The sequence below is a fragment of the Vespula pensylvanica genome, chromosome 10 (genome assembly GCF_014466175.1).
Source record: "Vespula pensylvanica isolate Volc-1 chromosome 10, ASM1446617v1, whole genome shotgun sequence".
Classification (NCBI taxonomy): Eukaryota; Metazoa; Arthropoda; class Insecta; order Hymenoptera; family Vespidae; genus Vespula; species Vespula pensylvanica.
In genome coordinates, this window is record NC_057694.1 from 5,579,804 (window position 1) to 5,602,521 (window position 22,718).

A 22,718-nucleotide genomic window follows, 5' to 3' on the forward strand; every position below is an offset into this window, starting at 1 on the left:
TGAATAATAATAATAATATTAATAATAATAATAATAATAATAATAATAATAATAATAATGATAATAATAGTATTACAAGCAACGGAGTTCTGGTGATAAGTAATAATTAACTCTCTTCCTCACGATTCTGCCAATAAATGCTTACACAATATTTTTGTATATAAATAAATCTTGGATACGTGTACGATGTTTGTATATCTGTACGTGTAAATGCATACGTACGTACTTATATCACACTCTTTACGCACTTTCGAATTCGTAGTAATATTTTATTGATTGGGATCGCATTTGGAGAAACACGACTTTCGAAAATCCGTAAAAGTCTCGAAAGGAAAATGCTTGTGTGTGTATCTGTATAGTGTGTGTGTGTGTGTGTGTGTGATGCGTGATATCGGTATACGGCTGTACTTCGCTCTGACGTAACTCAAGATGATCTCAAAGAATGACGAAGGGACTAGGCACGTAAATAAGATAAGCGCCCATATATATATATATATAAAAATTATATATATATATATAAAACAAAAACAAAAAAAAGTTCGAGCGATAAACTTATAAAAGAAGTTATTGGCAGTGGCATGTCGATCGATCCTTGACAGACGTCATCGCGCAAATTACAGAAAACTATGTACCTACTTATTTAAATGCTTGTCAAAGTATCCTCGTGTCACCGTAACCGATCCATTTGTTCCTACAACCCACCCCCATTTTACGTTTCTCTTGGGAACTTAATGTGGACGATTAACATTTACCGACCAATTAATTTTCTTTTTCCCCTTTTCTTTTTGCGCACGACGAATCATGAAAGATGAAAAAGCACGAGATACGATAATACAGTTCGTAAGGAAGAATGCTCGAAATGATCAACGAGTTAGTGCAACATTTTACGAACACCACATTTTATATATTCTTCTCGTAACCACGATGGCAGCTTTCTACTCTTTCTCGCTATATATGCACATAATAATACCTTATTAAATTTTTGCGGCTTTTTATAATTAGCGTTACAGCGCGATATAACTTATATTTTTATTTCTTTTTTTATCTGATAATATATATATATACATACAACTCATATATATGCGTGTATATATATATGTGTGTGTATCTTCTTTACCAATATAAATGACAGTACGGCTTAAATTCCATATCACATAACGTTATCCTGTTCGGTATCAACTTTCGACAACCGAATATCACTCCGTTTCTTTGATTGCCTCGTTGCTCGTTGCTGTCATTGCTAATCATACAAAATAACTCTTTGAAAGCATTCATTCCGACGATGTTATTATAAATATTATCAGAATACGCTTGATCTACATTTCACCAAGAGGAACGTCAAAAAGCAAATAATTTCGATGAATTTCAGACGTAATACAACATCGTATCAAATCGTCAAAGATAATTAGGAAAAAAAAAAATATTGCCAACAAAATGATTTTTCAATCACGAACAAAGCTTTTCGATTGAACCTGCTGAATGGTATCGTCGAAACGTTTCTGTTCTTTTTTTTTCTATTCTTTTTTCTTTTTTTTTCTTTTTTTTTTTTTTTAAATATTTTTTCATGAACGAGTATTATCAAGAAAAAGATGTATGGAACACGTTTTTACGACTTTCTTTCTTTTTTTTTTATTTTCCATTAACGCCGATGCGTTAATTATCGTTTGTATCGCATTTTCAAAGTCTTTGAGAATAATTTTTCGCTTTTAATTAATCATCACCTATACGTTTTGTTAAGCGGAAGCGTGTACAACTGGTAATACAAGGGCGAGAATGAAATCGACTCAATGTGTATATGTATACGTGCACTCGAGCATTTATAATTTACAAACATGTCGCGATGAATATTCGTTCATCGCTTTTACTCGTGCAACATGTATACGTATAATAAATATTGAATATGAATTGAGCTCTCGTTCGATTATATGGTTATAAAATGGCTCACTTGTTACGCGCGAATAATCATTTAAAAAGCACCTCGAACGTGACTACTTATCTCGATGTGCTCGATAAAAATAAAGAAGTTTATTAAAAAATTCGAAAATTCAATAAAATTTTCGTGAAAAATAATTTCTTGTGAAAATTATGTAATATAACACGCATACGACTTTCTCTTACATTTGTACAAATAAATTATATATATCGTTAAAAACTCTCATATTTTCATAATTTTCTTTCGCCAATATATTATAAATATATAATATAAATATATAGCTATATCTACAATACAATATACACAATTATATATTGTCGATTGAAAAATACTCAAAGGGAAATGCTTCTAACTTTTCCTCGTGTTCAATGATATTCTCCGATATGCAAATTAAAAAGGTCAAGTGTCTCCGATCGATAGGTAAAAAAGTTGAAGTTTCATGGGAAAATTTAACCTTCTTTATGATACCCGTCACGCGAGATTCCTTAAAGAAGACAGTTAAATGATACAGAATATTGTAGAATTTAATTCAGATGAGTATTTCTCCTGACACAAATTTAACCAGTCAGATTTAATGATACACGCCAGAAGAAATTCATTGTACAATTTGCTTTACTATACATTCACAGTGTTAGAAACCCTTTCAATCGAGTCTACCCGATCGATTCATCGACGATGTTATACACGCTTGCGAACCCTTCGCATTCCCCGACTTCCCTGGCACAATAACCTCAAAGTCAAGACAATGTAATAAATGTCGATACAAATGAGGTTTCGCACGATACCAATTCACCACGGCAATGCGTATGCATGTATTTATGCGCCTACGGCGGCCTTCCAGCTAGTGAATAACAATCTTTACAAAGGATCCAACAATGACAGCAGGAGCAAACGTTCGGCGACTGAACAAAAGAAAACTGAGCACTAGCATACGATACGATGCTAAAAAGAGAAAGAGAGTCGTGCTTTCGTGGATAAGAGCTAGGGATAGACTAGTCACTCCGACGAATATCACGTATTTATACATCTATTAAAATTAAATTTTGTGCCTTAACGATACGATGAATTCAGCGTCACAATTAAAAATCGAATTACGACATCGATAAAATGCAGCGTTATTACACATCCGGTTGAAGACCAATTTCCTACGGATCGAATTAACAAAAAAAAAGAAAAAAAAAAGAAATAAAAAAATAAAAAAATAAAAGTAATGATAATAAAAGAAACGAAATAGGTCTAAAAAGGTTCGAATGTAGGTCAATCTCTCTCGTAATCACTTATCTCTGTAGACACTCGCTTAGAACGTATAGGGCGAGGTCATTCATCGCACAAAGTGTTTGTATTCTGGCAAAGCTTGGAAGGATCGTTAACCTTTCGATTTCACGACCCTTCCTCGTTCACCTTGACGTCAACGTTACCGTCTGCGCACGGTTTCCAAGGTCAACCCTACCCGAAGTTATTAACGAGCATGACGGCAGTGGCACACGTGTGAGCCGACGTCCTCATATTTCGGCGTATCGTCTGAGTTCCTCGATGAACTCTTTACTTAATATCACGCGACTCAAAGCACTCGAAGGACCGTGCGAACTATGGCTGTCGTGAGAAGAGGATCCATGGGAGGAAGATCCATGAGAAGATGATCCATGCGACGATCCGTTGCTTTGATGTTGCTGCTGCTGTTGCAATTGATGACTGGCAGCGTGTTGTTGCTGTTGAGATCCAGCAGTACCGACCGAATTCAAGGACTGATGACTGCTAAGACTCGGCTGATGATTCGAGGAGATTGCATGAACCGTAGTTTGAACGGACGTCGTATTGCCAAAAATACCCGACTGGGGATGCCTCGAGTGTATAGTCGATCTGCGACAATAGAAATCATTCAATTGTTGTTGTTGCTGTTGCTGTTGCTGTTGCTGCTGCTGTTGAGGCTGCGGTTTTTGTCGCACTTTGTTTCTGGTCGCTGCAGCGTTGACGTTCGTCGACTGAAGGGTATTGCTCCTAGCAGTGGCCGCTACAGCAGCGACGGCAGTAGTAGTCGTGGTAGTGGCCGTATTTATGGCTGTGGTGTTGATGGTAGTGGTGGTAACCGTGGTGGTGGTCTTGCTACCGGAAGAGGCTGGCGTTCTCAAACCAGTAACGGACGTTCGTGGTGGAGGAAAGTAATCGTCGTTGATCTTTTCCGAGGGTGGCTTCGGTAATCTACGTCGTAGCCAAGCATGCCTGAGTGCCGTCCTGGGTGTCATCCTTAGTTTCGGATCCCACTCGAGGCAACCCCTTATGAAATCGATGAACATGAGATCGTCACAGCCTTTCAATGCCCGTTTCCATTCTCTCGAACCTGGTGGCCCACGGAGTTTTCCTCTCCTCGATAGGCCACCACCGAAACGCGCTGTACCGTCTGACAGCGTCGTCACCGTACAGTACCTCGGATAACCTTTCGAACTGATGAAATTTCGACGGCGCTTTGCATTTTCTAGCAAGTAGGCTGGCGGCATACCTAGAAGTTCGATTATGCACGCCAGTTGATCCGCCTCATCTTCACCCGGCAACAGCGGGATCCCAGTGAATAGTTCCGCGAGAATGCAGCCTAGACTCCACATGTCGATCGGCATGCCGTATCCAGCGCCAAGGATCACCTCCGGGGCCCGGTAGAAGCGGCTTTGTATATACGTGTAGACGCGCCGGTTCTCGTAGCAACTCGAGCCGAAGTCTATCACCTGGACATACGAGTGGGCAGTGGTTATTAATAAAGTACACTCCCATAACGATCGCATCGTACGCTTCGTTATTGGACGCTAGCTCATATAAGATATATTACTAGGACACGATCATTATTTTCTTTAGATTATTTTATTATTTTTCTGCGAACTTTTCCTGCGAATATGTTCCGCCATATTTACCGTTCACGCGATCGCGATAATTTTCTCTGTGTTCTTTTATTAATTAAAAACCGGATTTTCGTGATCAAACCTCTCTGAGAATTAAAACATCGTGTAAATGTACGAAACGTCTCTCTCTCTCTCTCTCTCTCTCTCTCTCTCTCTCTCTCTGCGTGTGTGTGTACGTATATGTATAATATTTATGTAGAAAGATGTATATCTAACACAATTTATTATTTATGAGCGTTTGATAACAAACGATACATTTTTATTATTAGTTAAATATTGAAATTTCAATCTAATGATAATTTGGATATTTCGCGACGTCGGTTTAGATTTTCTCATTTACTGACCTAGTTTAATATTTTAGGCAACTACGTTTACTTCGAGCACAGCTAAGACTAAGCATTGGACATTATCCAGAATTATACTCGGTCATCTCTTTATCGGCCCCGACATCCTCTCTGCGTTTATGCACTTATCGCACTAATTGTAATTTGTGATCGTTTGCTATCAAATGTGATCGATAAAAAAAGAATAGAAGAAAAAATGAGAAAAAAAAAATGAATAAAAATCGTATCACGTATTAAAATGTCGATTATATAATAAATTGGCAAAAAATCAACGTTCCTTTACAAAAATTTTACAAATCCAATTATAACAACAAGGATCGATCGATCCATTTTTATTCCTAACAAGAATACACGCATGCATTTGATCGACGATGCGTCATCGTCAAAAGAAATACATGTTTAAATCGATTTCAAAAAGATGAGTATCCTACAAGATATTTTTATGATATAACATTTTTATTGCCACTTCCCTTGGGATAATAGAATGTAGTTAGAAATAAACGTCCCTACGATGTGTAAGTCTATTTGTCTGGATAATAATAGCTTATCTGTGACATAGTTTTAACGATTAAATTTCCCAATATCACTTTACAATATAACTATATAAGTGTACAATGACCGCAAGAATAGTACATTGGAACATTGTTGCGTTTAGTAAGGTATTAATTCCATGGAGGTTTTCCAACTCTATTTACCGCATGAATGCATTTCGCCGTACTAATTACGAATTCGCAACTTTATCCGGGGGAAACACGCGATAGGAATTATCATTCGAATAACAAGATCGGATCGATATAAACCTTAACGATTTTTCTCGAGGGTAACTCGATTTCTCACGAGATTGGATAGATCAACTTTCGGTGTCGTTCTAATCGATTCTATTGCGTATCAAACTGTCCCTTTTCATAAAAGGAATTAGAGTCCATCAAACTATGGACAGTTTATCGTGTTCCCTGAAATACAAAACACGAGCAGTAGGGTAGATGGAGAAAAAGGGATTGAAAATATTTAACTTGCAGTTTCCCTTTCGTCACGGTACGAGAATAGAGATAAAAAAGGTCATTCCCTTAATTGGAGCGGGTGTTTCGCTTCGAAGGTAACAGGTGGTACTTATACAGGCGGCACTTGACCGTGCGAAACTAATGCCGAGCTCAAAGAGACTCAGGAAAGTCTTCTTAGTTGATGTTAAAAAAAAATTCTGCTAATTCTTCGAATAATTTATATCCTGCTAAGACAATGCCAACAAAATTGTGAGATCTTATTTGCATATCCACGTACCTGTTTGTATACACACATACACACACACACACACACACAATCATTATATCGTTCACACATATGTTATTTGTAAATATAATGTTCGTTAGAAATAAAATTTTGTCAAGCTGATCTGTAATTGTAATCATTAAAATACAAAATAACAAACAATCGTTAATCTTACAATTTTTAATATTCTTTCGATCTTTTTCTCTCTCTCTCTCTCTCTCTCTCTCTCTCTCTCTTCTGTTATCTCTTTTTGTCTTTTACTAAAATCGATATACGAAAATAAAATATTTTACAGCGAAACACCCATCGAGCCAGGAATGATACATTCAAATCAACCGTCAACGAAAATATGTACGTCGAACAAAAATGTAAAATCGATTGTATAAAAAATAACAAAGCTGCCAATCAAAATACAATCTGCTTTTGACAGCGTCGTGTCACGTTGCGTAAATGTATTATATACCTATTGTACATGAATCTCATTCATTGATCGCGTTAAATACTCAATAACACACCTTGACCTTTCCCAGTGATTTTTTTCTTAATTCGTTTTTCTTTTTACCTTTTTACGAACATTTTCTTTTTACACGCATTCACAATTTTTTACACGCAAAACAGAAGTTTTTATATATGTTGAAAATTTTCCTTTCGAAAAAAATCGAATACAATTACCTATTTTTCCTTCTAAAAAAACCTCACAAAGTTATTTTAAAACGACTTAATCTTACTGTCAGCACTTTACAGTAAAGATAAAGAAAAAAGAAAAGAAGAACGAACAGGCAATATTTTGATATTTCCGCGTCGTGAGAAATAACAAGTAGAAATGTCGGAGTTATGTACACAATTCGACACGATCATCATCATAGATTTTACGAAAGGAGGAACGTTCGATTCATTGCATCATTTCGATCTATAAATATGTAAATTGTTGATACGCGAATATGTATGTTATGTAATAACAAGGAACGGTAATATTTGTACAATTATGACTTATGTATGTACATATGTCGATATTACGTACTTCCTAATACGACAATAATTTCAACTTTGCAATAGTTTCTTTTTCTTTTTTCTTCCCTTCCAAGGACAACGAGGAGGTGCCTCCTTGATAAAAGCAGTAAAACTAATCGATGTCGTCTTATCGTCGCGCTCTGTTCGTATCATTGAAAGAAAAAAAAAAAAAAAAAAGAAAGAAAAAGAAAAAGAAATGTTTCACGCCCTACAATATCCCCATTATATAGTTTCTCCCCTTCACGATTTCTTTCGTACCAGAAAGATAATAATCCTAAGGAGCACTAACATTGAGTCATCGTCGTCGAAATGGAAGGATAGTTTGCTGGTTGGTCTATGAGTCGGTGCCATTGTCCCTAAGTGACCCCCTCACCCTACACCTTTCATCCGTTCCGTAACGATCGATAGTGCTTTTAGGAAGCTTCGTAAAGAGAGACACATAACGTAAACGTCTAAATTAATATCTATGGGTTTTTCACGCGTTTTCTTTTTTTCTTCTTTTAAACATACACGAAAAGCTTATAAACGAAAATTGACGGACGCAACGATGCGAACAAAATTATTATTATGTTTAACCAAGAATATATATACATATATATATATATATATGATAATATGAATAAATAATATATACTAACACATATGTAACATAGTGATAGAGAACGTAAATGGAAAATATTTTGTGTATATATATATATATATATATATATATATATATATATACATACACACATACTACTAGATAGATAGAAAATGTTATTCGCAAGTAGGCCATCACGAATTACACGCAGCTACGGTAAGTGCACGTTTTACGAGCATACTGAAAGTTCGCTGTTCGAAAAGAGGGAGAGAGAGAGAGAGAGAGAGAGAGAGATAGAGAGAGAGAGAGAGAGAGAGACACAAGCGATGCATCTAACCCGGGGGGTCGGAAAGTCGAGTCTCAAGGTCGACCGATGCATCTGACCGGAAATACTTCAGCTGCCTCCTTTCGTTAATACATACTTCCATTTTGAACACTTACAAACGAAACGATCCCCTTCGTTTCTGTGCCTATGAGAAAGAACGAAACGAATTGTTTCTGTTTTTATTTTCTTTCTCATCGCAATCTTCTCACCCTTTCGTGAGAAGTAAAAAACGAAGAAGAGCAAAAACGAACAACGATAAAACGCCAATATCTAAAACAAAGTTAAATAGAGTTAAATCAACGATACGATGGAGAAAGAAAAAGAGAAAAGGAGAAATGGAAAGACAGACATGAATAGAACAACAAATGAAAATTCGATTTTTCTTGCGAACAAAAGCGCTATTGTTATAAACAATCTAACGAAGGATAAAGATAGAATAGTAAAATAGTAGAAGGAAATGAGAAAAAAGGTTGAAAAGAAAAGAGAACTTTAAATAACATTTTTGTATAGCACGTAGCTACCGAACGTGCTCGTTGCGATAGTAGATTTCTTTTGAACAAACCAACGTAAATCGGTCGTCTATTTCTAGCAAATATAAAATCGAAATATTAATATTTATATACATATATAAATATATATATATATATATTTATATACATATACACGTACAAACATATATATACGTATATATAAATATTAATATTTCAATATTACACACACACACACACGAAAGCGTGTGTGTGTACATATATATAGATATATATGTGTATATAACGAAGCGACCAACACACTTCTGCTCTTGACACCCATAACACCGATATTATAAAATACACGGATTTTCTCTGTCGACTTTGACGTCCTCCTTTTTCCACCCCCTATCTTTTATCTCACTTTTACAAACGCATACACATACATACCTACATACACGCACGCATACGACACGCGCGCCCGCACGCTTACTCAGTCACGCTCTTTCTCGTTTCCACCAGAGGCTTATTGCGCGTGTTTCCTTCGAACGTCCTCTTTCTTTCTTTAATCAAACGCGCTGTCGACATTTTTTCTCGTCGACGCTCGGCAACCCTGGGGCGATATGTATTTAAAAAAAAAAAAAAAAAAAAAAAAAAGAAAAGAAAGAAAAAAAAAGAAAAAAGAGGGGTGAAAAAGAAAAATGAAAAACGAAGGGAGAAAAAAAAAAAAAAAGATTACGTGGCTCGCTTTGTGAGATAATTAGAACAAGCTATGTTAGCTTCCAAACGATTTCTCTTTCTTTCTCTTTCTCTTTCTGTCTGTCTCTCTTTGTCTTTCTCCCAGGATGTCCTTTATTGCAAGACCGATGGAAACGGTGAAAAGCCAAAGTGGTAACTACTGTTCGAAATCCCAGTATTTACTCAATGAAAAGACGGAACAGTTTGAACACCTTATAACCATATATTGGTTATTAATTTTCTCAATGGTAAGAGATCACTCGCTCATTTATCTATCCTTAATGGATAAGAGATTGAATCACGTTTAATATTTAACGCAATTTCATCCTTTCAATATCGCATTTCCCTTTCTCAAATCTCTCCTTTCTTCGGTTCGCCATAGAACTAGCCAACTTTTAGAATTATCGATCGTATATATATATACACTGATCGCAATCTATACGTATTTATAATAATAATAATAATAATAATAATAATAATAATAATAATAATAATAACAACATCATTTTTCATCAAATTAATTTTAATAGAATATCAGGTTCCAATTAAATCCTCGCGAATGCATGATAATTCATTGATGAATTATCAATATACAGATTGATCGTAATGATATTTAAAGATAGCACATATCATTTAATCCATAGCTTTTCCAAAAATTCACGACATAGGAAATACTTTGGATTAGTTTTCTCGTTTCTGTTTCCCTTCGATCCTACGAGACCAACGTAATTATTAAAAATGTATAATACGATCATCGACCCGATCACGATAAACCGATAAATTTGTAATTAGCAAACTATCGATATAATTTTATTGAGAACATAAAAGATAATTAGAGAAAATGCCGTGTATATATATATATATATATATATATATATATATATGCACGTATATATAAATGTAACGAAAGTTAAATTTGAAAGTTTCCTTTCGTCGTAACGGACTATTTCCGTTAACAAGTTGAAAGCCCACAAGAGACTTTGTGTTTTCATTTACATCGTAAATCGAGCTTACCACACTCCTTTCTCATCGGGGGACAAGAAAAGCCCTGCGGCAGGCAGGTATTTTCCTTCTTCTCTCCTTCTCATCACCGTCCTCAATGCGCCGAGTAATTTCGAAAAAATTCTAAATGAATTCGTGTTCCGGTCGATCGTGCGCGGTCATCGCCGTGTTTTACTCGATTGCTATCGGCGGAAGATAGTGGAAAGAGAAAGAAAGAAAGAAAGAAAGAAAGAAAGAAAGAAAGAGAATGAAAGAGAAAAAGATAGAGAAAGAGATGGAGAGAAAGAGAAAGATAGAAGTTTAGCAGTTTATCGCTCCGTCGCTTCGTATACTCCGTCGAAAAGGTTGGAAAGCGAGCTTCAATTAATTTTCAATTACGTCTAGCCGTAATTTAGCTTCTCTATTTCCGTTGGTCACGCGACGCTGCACTTGACGCACGATCAGTTTCTCTACATCATCATTGAGGCGAAGGAGGAAAGACTGAACAGCGATCGAACGATAAAGAGAAAGAAAAATACAAACAGATGGACCAGACCGGATAGAGAAAGATATAATAAGATAGTGATAGAGAGAAAGAGCGAATTTTCAAGTTAAACTGGACTTCAAACCTTTGATCTCGTTGTCTCTCTAACGTATGAGTTACATAATTTCAACATCACCGAACGCGTTTAAATACTAAATCACCGAGAGATAGCGTGGGTATATTTCCTTCATAAACTTTACGAATACGTAACTAACTAGAACAAAAGGCACGTGTCCTTCGTATTTTAAAGAGGACTGTTTCATAATTGAAGTCTCTTAGAGGTCGAAAAACGAATGGAACTAAATAAATCAAAACAAAAACAAAAAGAAAGGAAAGAAACATAGAAGAAGAACGAAAAAGGTCATGTAATAAGGGAAAAAATACAGGTCGCTGAAGCTTTTCTAACGACGACGACGACGACGACGACGACGACGACGGACTGTTAAATAGAAATATTCCAAGTTTAAAAACTAGGATATGGACGTATAACGATGGGGACGATCGGTATTAAGTGATATTTTTGGAATCCTCGAGATTGAAAATTTAATGAAACCAACGAAGGTTCGCGACATATGAAACGAGTTATCGACTAAACGAGTCCGACGTAACCTACGAGCTTTTTCATGAATAATGCACCATTATAACGAGAATATAAGACAAATAAACCACCTTCTCTCTTGGCTTCATGCCAATCGATACAATGTGCCCAGGCCAAGGAACGGTTTTATCTTTTATCGGAATGAATGACGAAACAACGTCGAGCTTCTTCCACTCCAGAGGTTCGATTAAAAATATGTCTCGACTAATGTGCGATGACCAATCTCTTACTTGTTTTTATACATAAAATATATATATATTTTTTCATGTATGTATATATATATATATATATATATATATATATACGTGTAAATATACGTACAGGTTCGATCGAAAGTTTCTAGGCGATATTAAAAATCAATTCGATTATTCTATTTCGAGACTTTCTATGGCTAATTTTGTAATCTTCCCTTCTTATCATTTACAGAAGAATTTGTTATTTCTTCAATCGATCAGAAACTTTAAGAACCTTGTTACGATCTAAAAGAGAAAAAGAGAAAAAAGAAAAGAAAAGAAAAAAGGAAATTAGGCCTAAAAGGAAAGCAAGAAAGTAATTGATTTTTTTTTTTCTTTTTTTTTTAAATCACTAGAAACTTTTAGAACTTTCGACCGAACTCTCTCTGTATAAATTTTTCATGGGCATACGCACGTCCGTGTCTTTTAGCACTTATTGTTAGAACGATGTCGTCCTAAAGAAGAAAGACAGTCGAACTTGACTCGATGTTATCGCAACCTCGACTGGCGACCCGATCTGGAGGTTGCTTTTAATGCACACGAGAAGGAGGCACTTAAAGTTTATATACATTGGTGTAAACGCGTCTTCCATTACACGGCACTTGGAATCTGCAAAAAAAATAACACACACAGAGAGAGAAAGACGTACACGCACACATACACACAGAGATGGCGATTCTTTTCCCTCGAGTAGAAACCGGTCCATACTTTCTGTGTGCCCGGGTGTATGTGTGTGTGTGTGTCACGGAAGTAACAACGGTCCTGCTCTCCATATATATACTAACGTTTCGTCTCTATCATGTGTTCATGGCTCGTGTATTAAAGTGGCCAACGCAAAGTTTCGAATGACTTGATATTATCCATCGACACCTTCCTCTTCCTTTAAGAAAGTCGACTAGACGACATATACCTACATATAAGAATGAAAGAAATAGTTTTCAAATACGTTTACTTCCCGTAATTTATTTATTTACTTTTCTAAGTAAACTTTTATTATCGACGTCTGTGTCGATGTTCCAATTCGCGTATTTATAAATATATTCTTCTGTAATAACCACCGAAGCTATCCCCGAGGAAAAACACGATAAGGATGTAAACTTAAATCGTTGCTACTATTATAAATGTATACCAATATATATATATATATACCATCAACGAACGATTTTCTTACTACGCTGCGATATTACTGATTTGCGAAATGCAAATCTTATAATATAAAATAGAATAAACATCCATATTTTATCTTTTGATTTTGATTACTTTATATTATATATTTAATAATAATATTTGTCTACTATATATATACATATATATATATATATGTATGTATGAAAAGGAAAACAAATTGCAATTTGGCGTCCAATGTTAACGGTAAGAAATAAATAATATATCCAATGAATGTCCTTATTGCGTGCTGACGTACATACATACGTAGTACATATTTACGTGGGTGTACGTCGCGTTCATTTTTATTTTATATACCGTATCATTATCTAATGTGTGCGTACACGAACGAAAGAACAACCACAATGATATCAAAGAAGGGAGGAAATCACACGCGGTGTCTTTTGCGTGCTCGATATCGCAACACGTTTCTTCCAGTCCGACGCAGAATTTACAGCTCTGTAATAAAGATTCGAACGGACGCAGCTCGATTAGAAATTTGCATAGGGGTTAAAAATATAAGTCGTTCGTTCGACGTAAAAAAGAAAAAGAAAAAGAAAAAAAAAAAAGAGAGAGATCAATTTTATAATCATTCGTTCGTGATCATCAAGATTATTTTCGATCGTGATTAGAAAAACGACTAATGTAAAATTTATAAACATTAAAATCGATGTTCTTCTTATCAATTAACTCGTTTAATAGTTAATTAATGATATCAGGTAATTCTTGTTATTGGATAAAAAAGAAAATGTATATGGGAAAATAATCAACGTGGAAGAAGAAAAGAGATAAAAAGAAAGAAGATGGAAGAGCAATCGGATATCCGATATAAGTTAGACGAATGAAGAGACAGCGTGAAACGTGCCACGTAAAATACAGTAATTTCGCGTTCACGCTTTCGCGTATATTTCCATTAAAACAGAGTGAGTAAATATCGAGGTTGCTTGTTCTCGTTGGAATTATGAACGGTTTCGCCGAAATTGTTACGGTCGACCTTAAAGCTCCTTGTTACGGAAGGTTAAAAATTTCTTTTAAGAGGAAGCAAACGAAAATGAGAATGACGAACAACCGGCTGATAGACTCTCCTTCTTCGTCTCTTGCGTTATTTTCGACTGTGTCTTCGAGTTCGCTGACCTATCCGGCCAACGAAGAGAACACGAGTAAGGAGTAGGACAGAAAAGGTTCCACAAATGATAGATCTTTAATTAGATTTTTCTATTTCCTTGTTGAAAATTTCCAGTAAGGAATAACGAGAGAGAGAGAGAGAGAGAGAGAGAGAGAAAGAAACGAACAAAAAAGAAAATCAAAAAAAGAAAATAATAAAACAAAAAGAAAGAAAGAGAGAGAGAGAGAGAGGGGAGAAAAAATGAAATAATTAACTCGTTCGTTAGATATCGACCCATCTCTGAATGGTATCGAAACGATAATCGATATAAATTTCCAATAAAGCACTCTTCTCGAATACGTTGTACGTCGCACACACTATCGCTATTAATAGCGAACGGAGAAACCTATTCGTTCTTCCTATTTTTACGATCGAGCACCCGGCGCAATTTACTTGGTAGATAGTTTTAAATCGATTATGCCACGATTATGTCCTCGATCGATCAAATTTGTTTTCGTTTTCCAATCGTCGTCAACGACGGAGACCCATTTTATTATACATTTATGGGGAATTGTACAAGAAGCCAAAAGAAATTTTACGATCTCACGAACGTAAGAAATACGAACGTAAAATAAACGTAAATATATTTTCCGACAGACAAACATATCTCAATCTGTCAGTTATTATTACGACTAAATGTAAGAATAAAAGCGTTAAGATGACGCAAGATGATCTCTGGTAATGTAAATAAGATCATCGAAAATTCTCTTTTTATCGACAAACACATTTTTTCTTTTCTTTTCTTTTCTCTCTCTCTCTCTCTCTCTCTCTCTCTCTCTCTCTCTCTCTCTCTCTCTCTCTCTCTCTTCGTGAAGACACCACCGAAGTCATTTCAAGCGATATCTGTCGATACTTTTAAGATCTTCCCCTTTCTTTCCTCCCTGCTTATCCCCGCCAATCCCCGCATCACCGAAACATTTTACTTTCATCCTCTTTAAGGTGACAAAGTGCCAATCGAACGAACGAGTTTACCCGAAGGAAAAAGTTTTTTCTACGATCTGTGATCCTGAGAAGAAAAGATACGTGATGGTTAAGAGTAGAAAAGAGAAAGAAGTAAGAACGAAAATGAAAAATGAGAGACAACAGGAGATAAAAGGGATCTGTCGTCTTGTTTATCGAAACTAAGGGAAAAAGGTTGTCGTAGAAACGAATTCAGAAATAGATTCGGGAGGGGATGAGACTCGTACGGTTTATATTTGGATTGGGAAGTGAAGATGTACAATGTGGGAGGAGTGCTTAAAGAGGGGAAAAGATGCGACCGATGGAGAACGTTGCTATGAATATACCTGCTTACTGTGCTCTCTCTGTCTCCCTCTTTCTCTTTAGAATATAGATATACGACGGATATGATAGATATACGAAATTATCGTAGGATGTGAAGAAGCGTAGTTTGTAATCGATGTCATGCGTGTAACTCGTACAGGTTGGAAAACGATTAATTAATGATTCGTTATAATCCATAGATCACGCGAGATTTTAATTATTATATTCGTTAAACTTCGTCGTTATTAATACGTAAGAAAAAGTCGAAAGCGAGATGATGGAAAAAAGGAAAGAAATATACGAAGAAGATAAGATTGAATGTGTGTATGTGTGTGTGAAAAAAAAAGAATATAAAATAAAATAAAATAAAATAAAATAAAATAAAAAGAAGAAGAAGAACGCGTTTAACGCGATATTCGAATCAAGGTCGACGCGTGATATATTCGACATACGAGATAAGTTAAATAACATATCAAAGAGTTAACTGACCCAAATAATATTTATCATCGACATATAAAAGCGATTCGACTGGACATGATTCTATCAAGATGCGACTTTGTTTCTTCGATTCGATTCGATTTGATTCGACTCGAGTAGATGGATATTCGACAGGGATTCGTTACGATCGATACACATGGTTATATTGTATTCAGCGATATAACGCTTGTTCGAAAGAGAAATAAAGGGAAAGAAAAAGTGAGAGGGAAATAGAGATAGAGAGAAAGAGAAAGAGAGGGAGAAAGAGAGAAAGAGAGAGAGAGAGAAAAACGCATATCAATCGGTAGACCGTGAAAGCGCGTTCAGCCGAGGAGGCGTGTAGTTACACGTGTTTGTAGCATCGTAACGTAGACGTATGTACTACTAGCCGTGAGTAATTGGTGTTTATATCTCGAATCGAATTCACCAGCCTTCGTGAAAACTCAACTACCATTCACCATTAAATGTTACGACCGATGGATGAACCGATCGAACGATCGATCGATCGATCGATCGATCGATCGATCTATCTCGATTTAGATCTCTCTAAAGCAGGATGCTTCGAGTTACACTACTGCGATTATTACTACTATTTTTTTTTTTTTTTTTTTTTTTTTTTTTTTTTTTTTTTTTTTTTTTTTTTTTAATTTATTTTACGTAACACCGATCCTTTCGCGATTAGATAAGCTAGCTTATGTATATACATAGGGTGGTATATACGGAGGGGAAGAAAAAATCATGACTTTGATATCGATTCGTTGTAAGAATTTCACATATGAATAACGAACGAACGAACGAACGAACGACATATGATAGAACTTAGACGATATCGATCCAATGACGTTAGAATTAATCGAGTATCGCTCGACATCCATTAAATCGCGTATATCGTAGACAGTATAATAATTTTAACTACGGCTCGTTAAGCGGTACGATTTTAATACGGTAATATAAACTAAAGCCGGTTCGTTCGTTCCCGATTAACTTTCACGTAATTTTATTTTATTCCTTCTTTCCTTGCCATCCGATATTTAAATCAATATTTCATTATTTTATATTAGCCGATATATTATCTCGTTTTTATCTTCTTCTGTGTTTTCCTTTTTGCTTTGATTTCAATTTTAACAAAAATACATAGCAAGCGTTGTGCATATATGTTTGCAATTATTTATGTACAATCTAAAAATATACGATTAACAATATCACGTTTATTGATTTAACACGAATTCGTGAGAAATTAAAAGGAACGTGAAACGCTAAAATAAAGGGACGACTATTAAATATTTTTATTTAACGATAGTATGTACTTGATTCAATGTTTAATTCGATGACCAATCGTCTATATAATAAGATACCTTGTACTATAGTATATATATACTTGTAACCCATGGTGTGTGTGTATATATATGTCTATATATATATATATATAATATTATATACGTGCTTCCTCTATCATGCGATCGATGGCATTGAGTTCGAGCGCACTCGAAAAGAAATGAAATCGAATTTCGTGGGTCACCAAACATCATCGTTTCATTCTCTCCATTTTCCTTTTCCGCATTTTTATCGAATCGAAACGAACCGCATGGAAAACTTCATGGAAAACTTGACGGAAAACTTGACGGAAAACTTGATCTTATTACGATCTGTAGTCGTGTGAACTGGGCCGTTCAACGTCTCTCGAACGGATGCTGAAAGCCCGGTACAGGTTACGCGATATTTGATCTCCGAGAAATTTACCACGCTACCGTAAGACGCCGTTAAAATGTAAAGAAAGAGAAAGAGAATCACGGAAGAGAGAATGGAAAGAAGAAAAAGAAAAAGAGAGACAGAGTAATTATGTTCGCGTCTAAATTCTTCGATGATATTATCTGGAAAATGATGAAAAAATTCAAGGATAAATCTTAGATGAAAAATTAGAAAATTCGAGTTTTCCAATGGGATGGAATAAACGAAATTTTCTCTTTCTTTTTCTCTGTCTTTATCTTTCTGGGTGAACGAACCAATTTATCGGTTAAAAACAAATATAAGTTGATAGGAATGTACAAAAACGAATTCTCATATTTTTATACGTCGAATATAATCTTTCTATTTTCTCTCGATTTTCATATTCAAGAATACGGAAACGATGGTTGAAAACTTCCTCCAATTTTCCTCTCTCTCTCCCTATTTTTAGTACTCGAGACGCGTATTTTGGATTGAATTTTTGTCAGAATTTTGTTTAACCCGGAAAATGCAACCTCATGAATTCGCTTCCGGACGATCCTATGGATTTAAAAGTCTCTCAATATTTCTTTCTCTCATTTTCTTTCTAACGTAGATGCCGAAATTATGAAAAAGTTAATAGGAAACGAGTATGAGCTCTCGTATCTGACCTAGAAAGCAATTTATATATGTATATTACAAAATAGAAACAATATGATAAGACGAAAATACGGACGAAAAATGTACGATAGAAAAATTTATTATTATTATTATTATTATCATCATTATCATTATTATTATCCCTTCTTTTTTAGTTTTTAATTTTTAATGCAACGAACATTGCACCGATAAAAGTAGCGTACGAGAAAAATATTTTAAACGCGTTTTCTCGTTCTGCTTTTCGAGATTCACCGTAACTTCGCACATAAAATTGCAAATGCAAATAAATATTTATTTCCAAATTTAAACGAATTCTTTTTCGAGCGTGGCGAACACAATCAAATAGGAGAGAAAATATTTTCTTTTTCAATTTCTTTTTTTTTTTCTTCTTAAATAAAATAAAACAAAATAAAATAAAATCCGCTAATAAGAATTTAGTTTTGTTAAAAAAAGAAAAAAGATCATATTCCATCGAAATACCATCATAGTTCGGGATAACAAAGTAAATTTGTAGCTCGGTAGATCTCGTTACTATGTATTCAATACTTTCACGCCCGATTGAGAATTTCAGTCATCGAATAGTACGATTCTTTCGCGATTGTACTAAAAATTTATGATATATCGCACACGTGTAATCGACACATACAGTGGCCATGAAATAGCTTGTTACAAGTGGCGCTAAGTGATACAATTGCGACTAATATATCTGTTCGTTGTTCTCGAAATTTTTATCGAAACGATTAATAATTTTTCTTTCGTATAAATTTGATTCGTTTATCAGTACATTTATCAGATTCTGTCATTTTTATTAAAACTTAATCTAAAAAGAGAGAAAGAGACGGAAAAAAATAGATAATTCAAAAAGATACGTTTGATATATCTAGAAAATTACGAATACGCATAACGACATCCCTCCTATCTCTTCTAGAAAATACTTGATATAAAAGATTTGGTTTTAAAAATTGATAAATAAGTCACTCGAAAATGACTAGAATTATTAAAGCTGGTAGGGTCCTACATAGCATAGAAACATCGAATATCAGTTTGCCATAACACGGCATATCGATTTCGGCGTGCACAGTACCAGCGTCGTTAGGTAACAGGCTTTGGCCCCGAATCACGGTCAAAGTTTGGAGCAATCATTGACGAGGACCATGAAACTTGCAAGGTCACAGAGATATATATACAGGTACCTATACAGTGAGAAAACGAAAAGTTTACCAACGTTGCGTGACAAAACATACGTAACGTCGAGTTAAGCTTTCGAACCCGCTATAGCTCATTAAAAACAACGCCCGATGACGACGACGTTATTATATCGTGGTATACGTGTTTCTATGTATTCCTTTATACATAGTTATATGCACAGCAGTGTGCATACATGCGGTCTAGCACAACGAGTTTGTCAATAGATTAATCCTCGTACATTGTCGCGACCCAGTGGCGCCTTTGACCTCTCGTACGAACTATAAACGAGTACTCGTTTCCTATACTCTCATGTGCATCGCATTTGCATGAAGAGTTTCGAACGACTTTCGCCTCGCTCTCGAATCTCAAAGAAGACGATAGTCTCGAAATATTAACACTATCGTCAAGTACCTTTCCAAGTACCTCTCTCATCGATCAAAAGGGATAAAGATTATAAGACGATCGATCGATCGATCGATCTATTTATACATGAGATTCTTCGTACTATCAAAAAAAAAAAAAGATTTCGTATCATTATACTCAATTTTAATATTCTCAAAGATTGTTTAATAAGGCGCAATCTTTGTTCGCCTATCTCTTAAAAGTTCTTATTAAAAATTCACTAGGAACTAACGTTCTTAAAAGAAAAAGAGAAAGAGAGAGAGAGAGAGAGAGAGAGAGAGAAATGAAAAAGAGAAAAAACGTTAACGATGTTAAAAATTAAAATATAGTAGGAAAGAGGCATCTAGTTTCGCTCGACTCGGCGTCATCGATCCTAGATAAGTACGAACGCGTTATCAGCGAGAATGCGTTCATCAGTGCGAGCAAAGTTTCTACACAAGTTCCGCGTTACGAGTTCAATAAAAGCAGCGCTTTAGATTCGAATATCTTACTCGGAAGTAATTAATTTGCTCTATTGCGATACCAGTCGAAAGATTTCAAAAAAGTATAATACGAAGTTCCTTAACGAATAAGTACGTATCACTTATACCTGATTACTATTCGCGTAGCATTCGTGAAAATTTCGCGAAACCTTCGGGAAATCATCGCGACGCGATATAAATCTTGGGAGAAGTACAGTAAGATTCTGAGAGTGACATTCGATATAAAACCACGAAGGTAAAAGGGATCGTAAAAACGGGGGTAGCTTAGGTGTCCTTTCTGCTCGACTCGCGGTCGGATCATAGTCGAAAGGATCCTGACGTAAAGAGGATTTTGAAAAAATTGTGAAAGAAGAAATCACCTTGATACCACTCCGTCCTTGCTGCTTTAGAAGAACGTTCTCCGGCTTCATATCGCAATGTATGATTTTGTTCTTGTTCAGTGCGTCGAGGCATAGAAGAAGGGAATACGAAAATTTTCTGACGAGCTGAAGACTAAAGCCCCGAAACCTGTTCTTCTTGATGAGCTCGTATAGATTAATACTGAGTAGCTCGAAGGTTATACATGTGTGACAACGAAAGGTGAACGCTTCGAACATATGAATGATGTTCATCCTATCGTGTTTGTCCTGTTCCCTCAGCTTCTTCAGTATCTCGATTTCCTCTTGCGCCTGCCGATGGAACCTTTTCTCGTTCCTAATCATTTTGAGGGCAACGTGCTCGTGGTTCTTATGATCATATACCTTAACGACCTGACCGAAGGAACCCTTGCCGATTACCTTGAGGACCTCGTACCTGTACGCCACGTGATCGTGCGGTACGTGTATATAAGAGCCTTGATCGTTGTCGTACTCGTGATTGTTACGCCGTCCGATGATGCCGGGTCGTTTCTTGGCGTTCGCCCCGATGAAATAAATATATTCGTAATTGAATATCTCGTGGTGCTCGTACGGCGTGAGTTTGTTCATGTAGAACCTCATTACGGTATCCGGTAGGAGCCTCATCGACATGCGTTTTTCAGGAAGAAGAACGGTACTGGGGCTTGCGCTGGCCCCGGACGCGGTGCCGGGCCTTCCGTCGTTGGTGCAAACGACGGCTCCACCCGTACCACCACCGCCACCGCCACCACCGCCACCGCCTCCACCGCCACCGCCGCCACCGCCACCGACACCGCCGCCGCCACCGCTCGAACTGCCATCCGATCTACCGTTCTTCACCATCGGACTGCTCGACTGCGAGTTTGGCTGGGAATGCGAATTGTGACTCGCGTGCGAGCTCAAACTGAGATTTAGGCTGTCCGAGTTCCCGGAGAGATTTTGCAGGCTGTTGTTAGCGCTTGACGCAAGGCTGGGCAGGTGCGTGGATGCTCCTCCGCCACCGACACCGGCTCCTCCTCCTCCTCCTCCTCCTCCTCCTCCTCCTCCTCCTCCTCCGCTGGCACCACCGCCAACCACGTGACCGATGGTCGCGTGCGCGACGTGTCGCGGCGGCGACGATTCGCTCTGCTTCAAGTTGTCGAAAGCCGCTGCCATCATCACTACTGCCGCCGACGTTGACTTTAACGGTGGCAGGTGATTGCTCTCGTTCGTCGCTATGTTGCACGTCTGCGTCGATATCGTGTCCGCCGCCGTTCCATACGGATTTGCCCTTGACAGAGGCATCATGCTCGCCGCAATGGTTAAGCTAGTCATTTGTTCCTTCCTCTTTCTCTTCCTCTTCTTCTCCCTCTATTTTCTTCTCCTTCTTTTTGTTTTTCTTCTGTCTCTTTCTCTCTCTCTCTCTCTCTCTCTCTCTGTCTGCCTCTCGTCCACCTCTCTCTCAAGCAAGCGCACGTTGAACCGACGAGGAAAAGATCTCAAGACAACACGGTAGATTCGTATTTTCCACCACCCCGTGGAATCGGCCTTATCGCGGTCTCGTCGGATATCTTCATGCCGAGGGAACGATCTTATCTCGTTATCTTCCTCACTTGCTCCCCTACCTTCTTCTTTGTTAGCAGCTCATCCTCTTTTTCTTTTTCTCTTTCTCTTTCTTTATCTGTCTGTCTATCTATTCATTTAGTTATTTATTTATTTATTTAGTTATTTAGTTATTTATTTATTTATTTATTTATCTATCTTCTCTTCTTTCTTCTCGTCCTCCACCTCTCTCTCTCTCTCTCTCCCTTATTCCCTTTGAATAAATTAACGAAATAATATTCTTCTTTATTCTCAGTCTCTCTATCGTACGATCGATAGGTTATAATCGAGGGTTCGTAGAATTTTCTTCCAGAAGAAATAAGGACATTAAAACATTTACGCCTATCGTG

General features: G+C 36.6%; 1 protein-coding gene across 2 annotated transcripts; it reads right to left on the minus strand.

Annotated features, from left to right (window-relative positions):
• Nucleotides 1-878: 878 nt before the first annotated feature.
• LOC122632524 (dual specificity tyrosine-phosphorylation-regulated kinase 2-like) lies at nt 879-22,538 on the minus strand. 2 transcript variants are annotated; one of them, XM_043819401.1, is made up of 3 exons: nt 20,773-22,538; nt 3,880-4,650; nt 3,541-3,793 (listed from the first exon to the last, which is right to left on the minus strand). In XM_043819401.1, the coding sequence occupies exons 1-3, from the start codon at nt 22,099-22,101 to the stop codon at nt 3,689-3,691; spliced, it is 2,205 nt and encodes a 734-aa protein (XP_043675336.1). In that variant the 5' UTR covers nt 22,102-22,538; the 3' UTR covers nt 3,541-3,688. The 2 variants fall into 2 exon arrangements, with proteins under 2 accessions (XP_043675335.1, XP_043675336.1); XM_043819400.1 differs by having other exon boundaries at nt 879-4,650.
• Between the last annotated feature and the right edge of the window lie 180 nt (nt 22,539-22,718).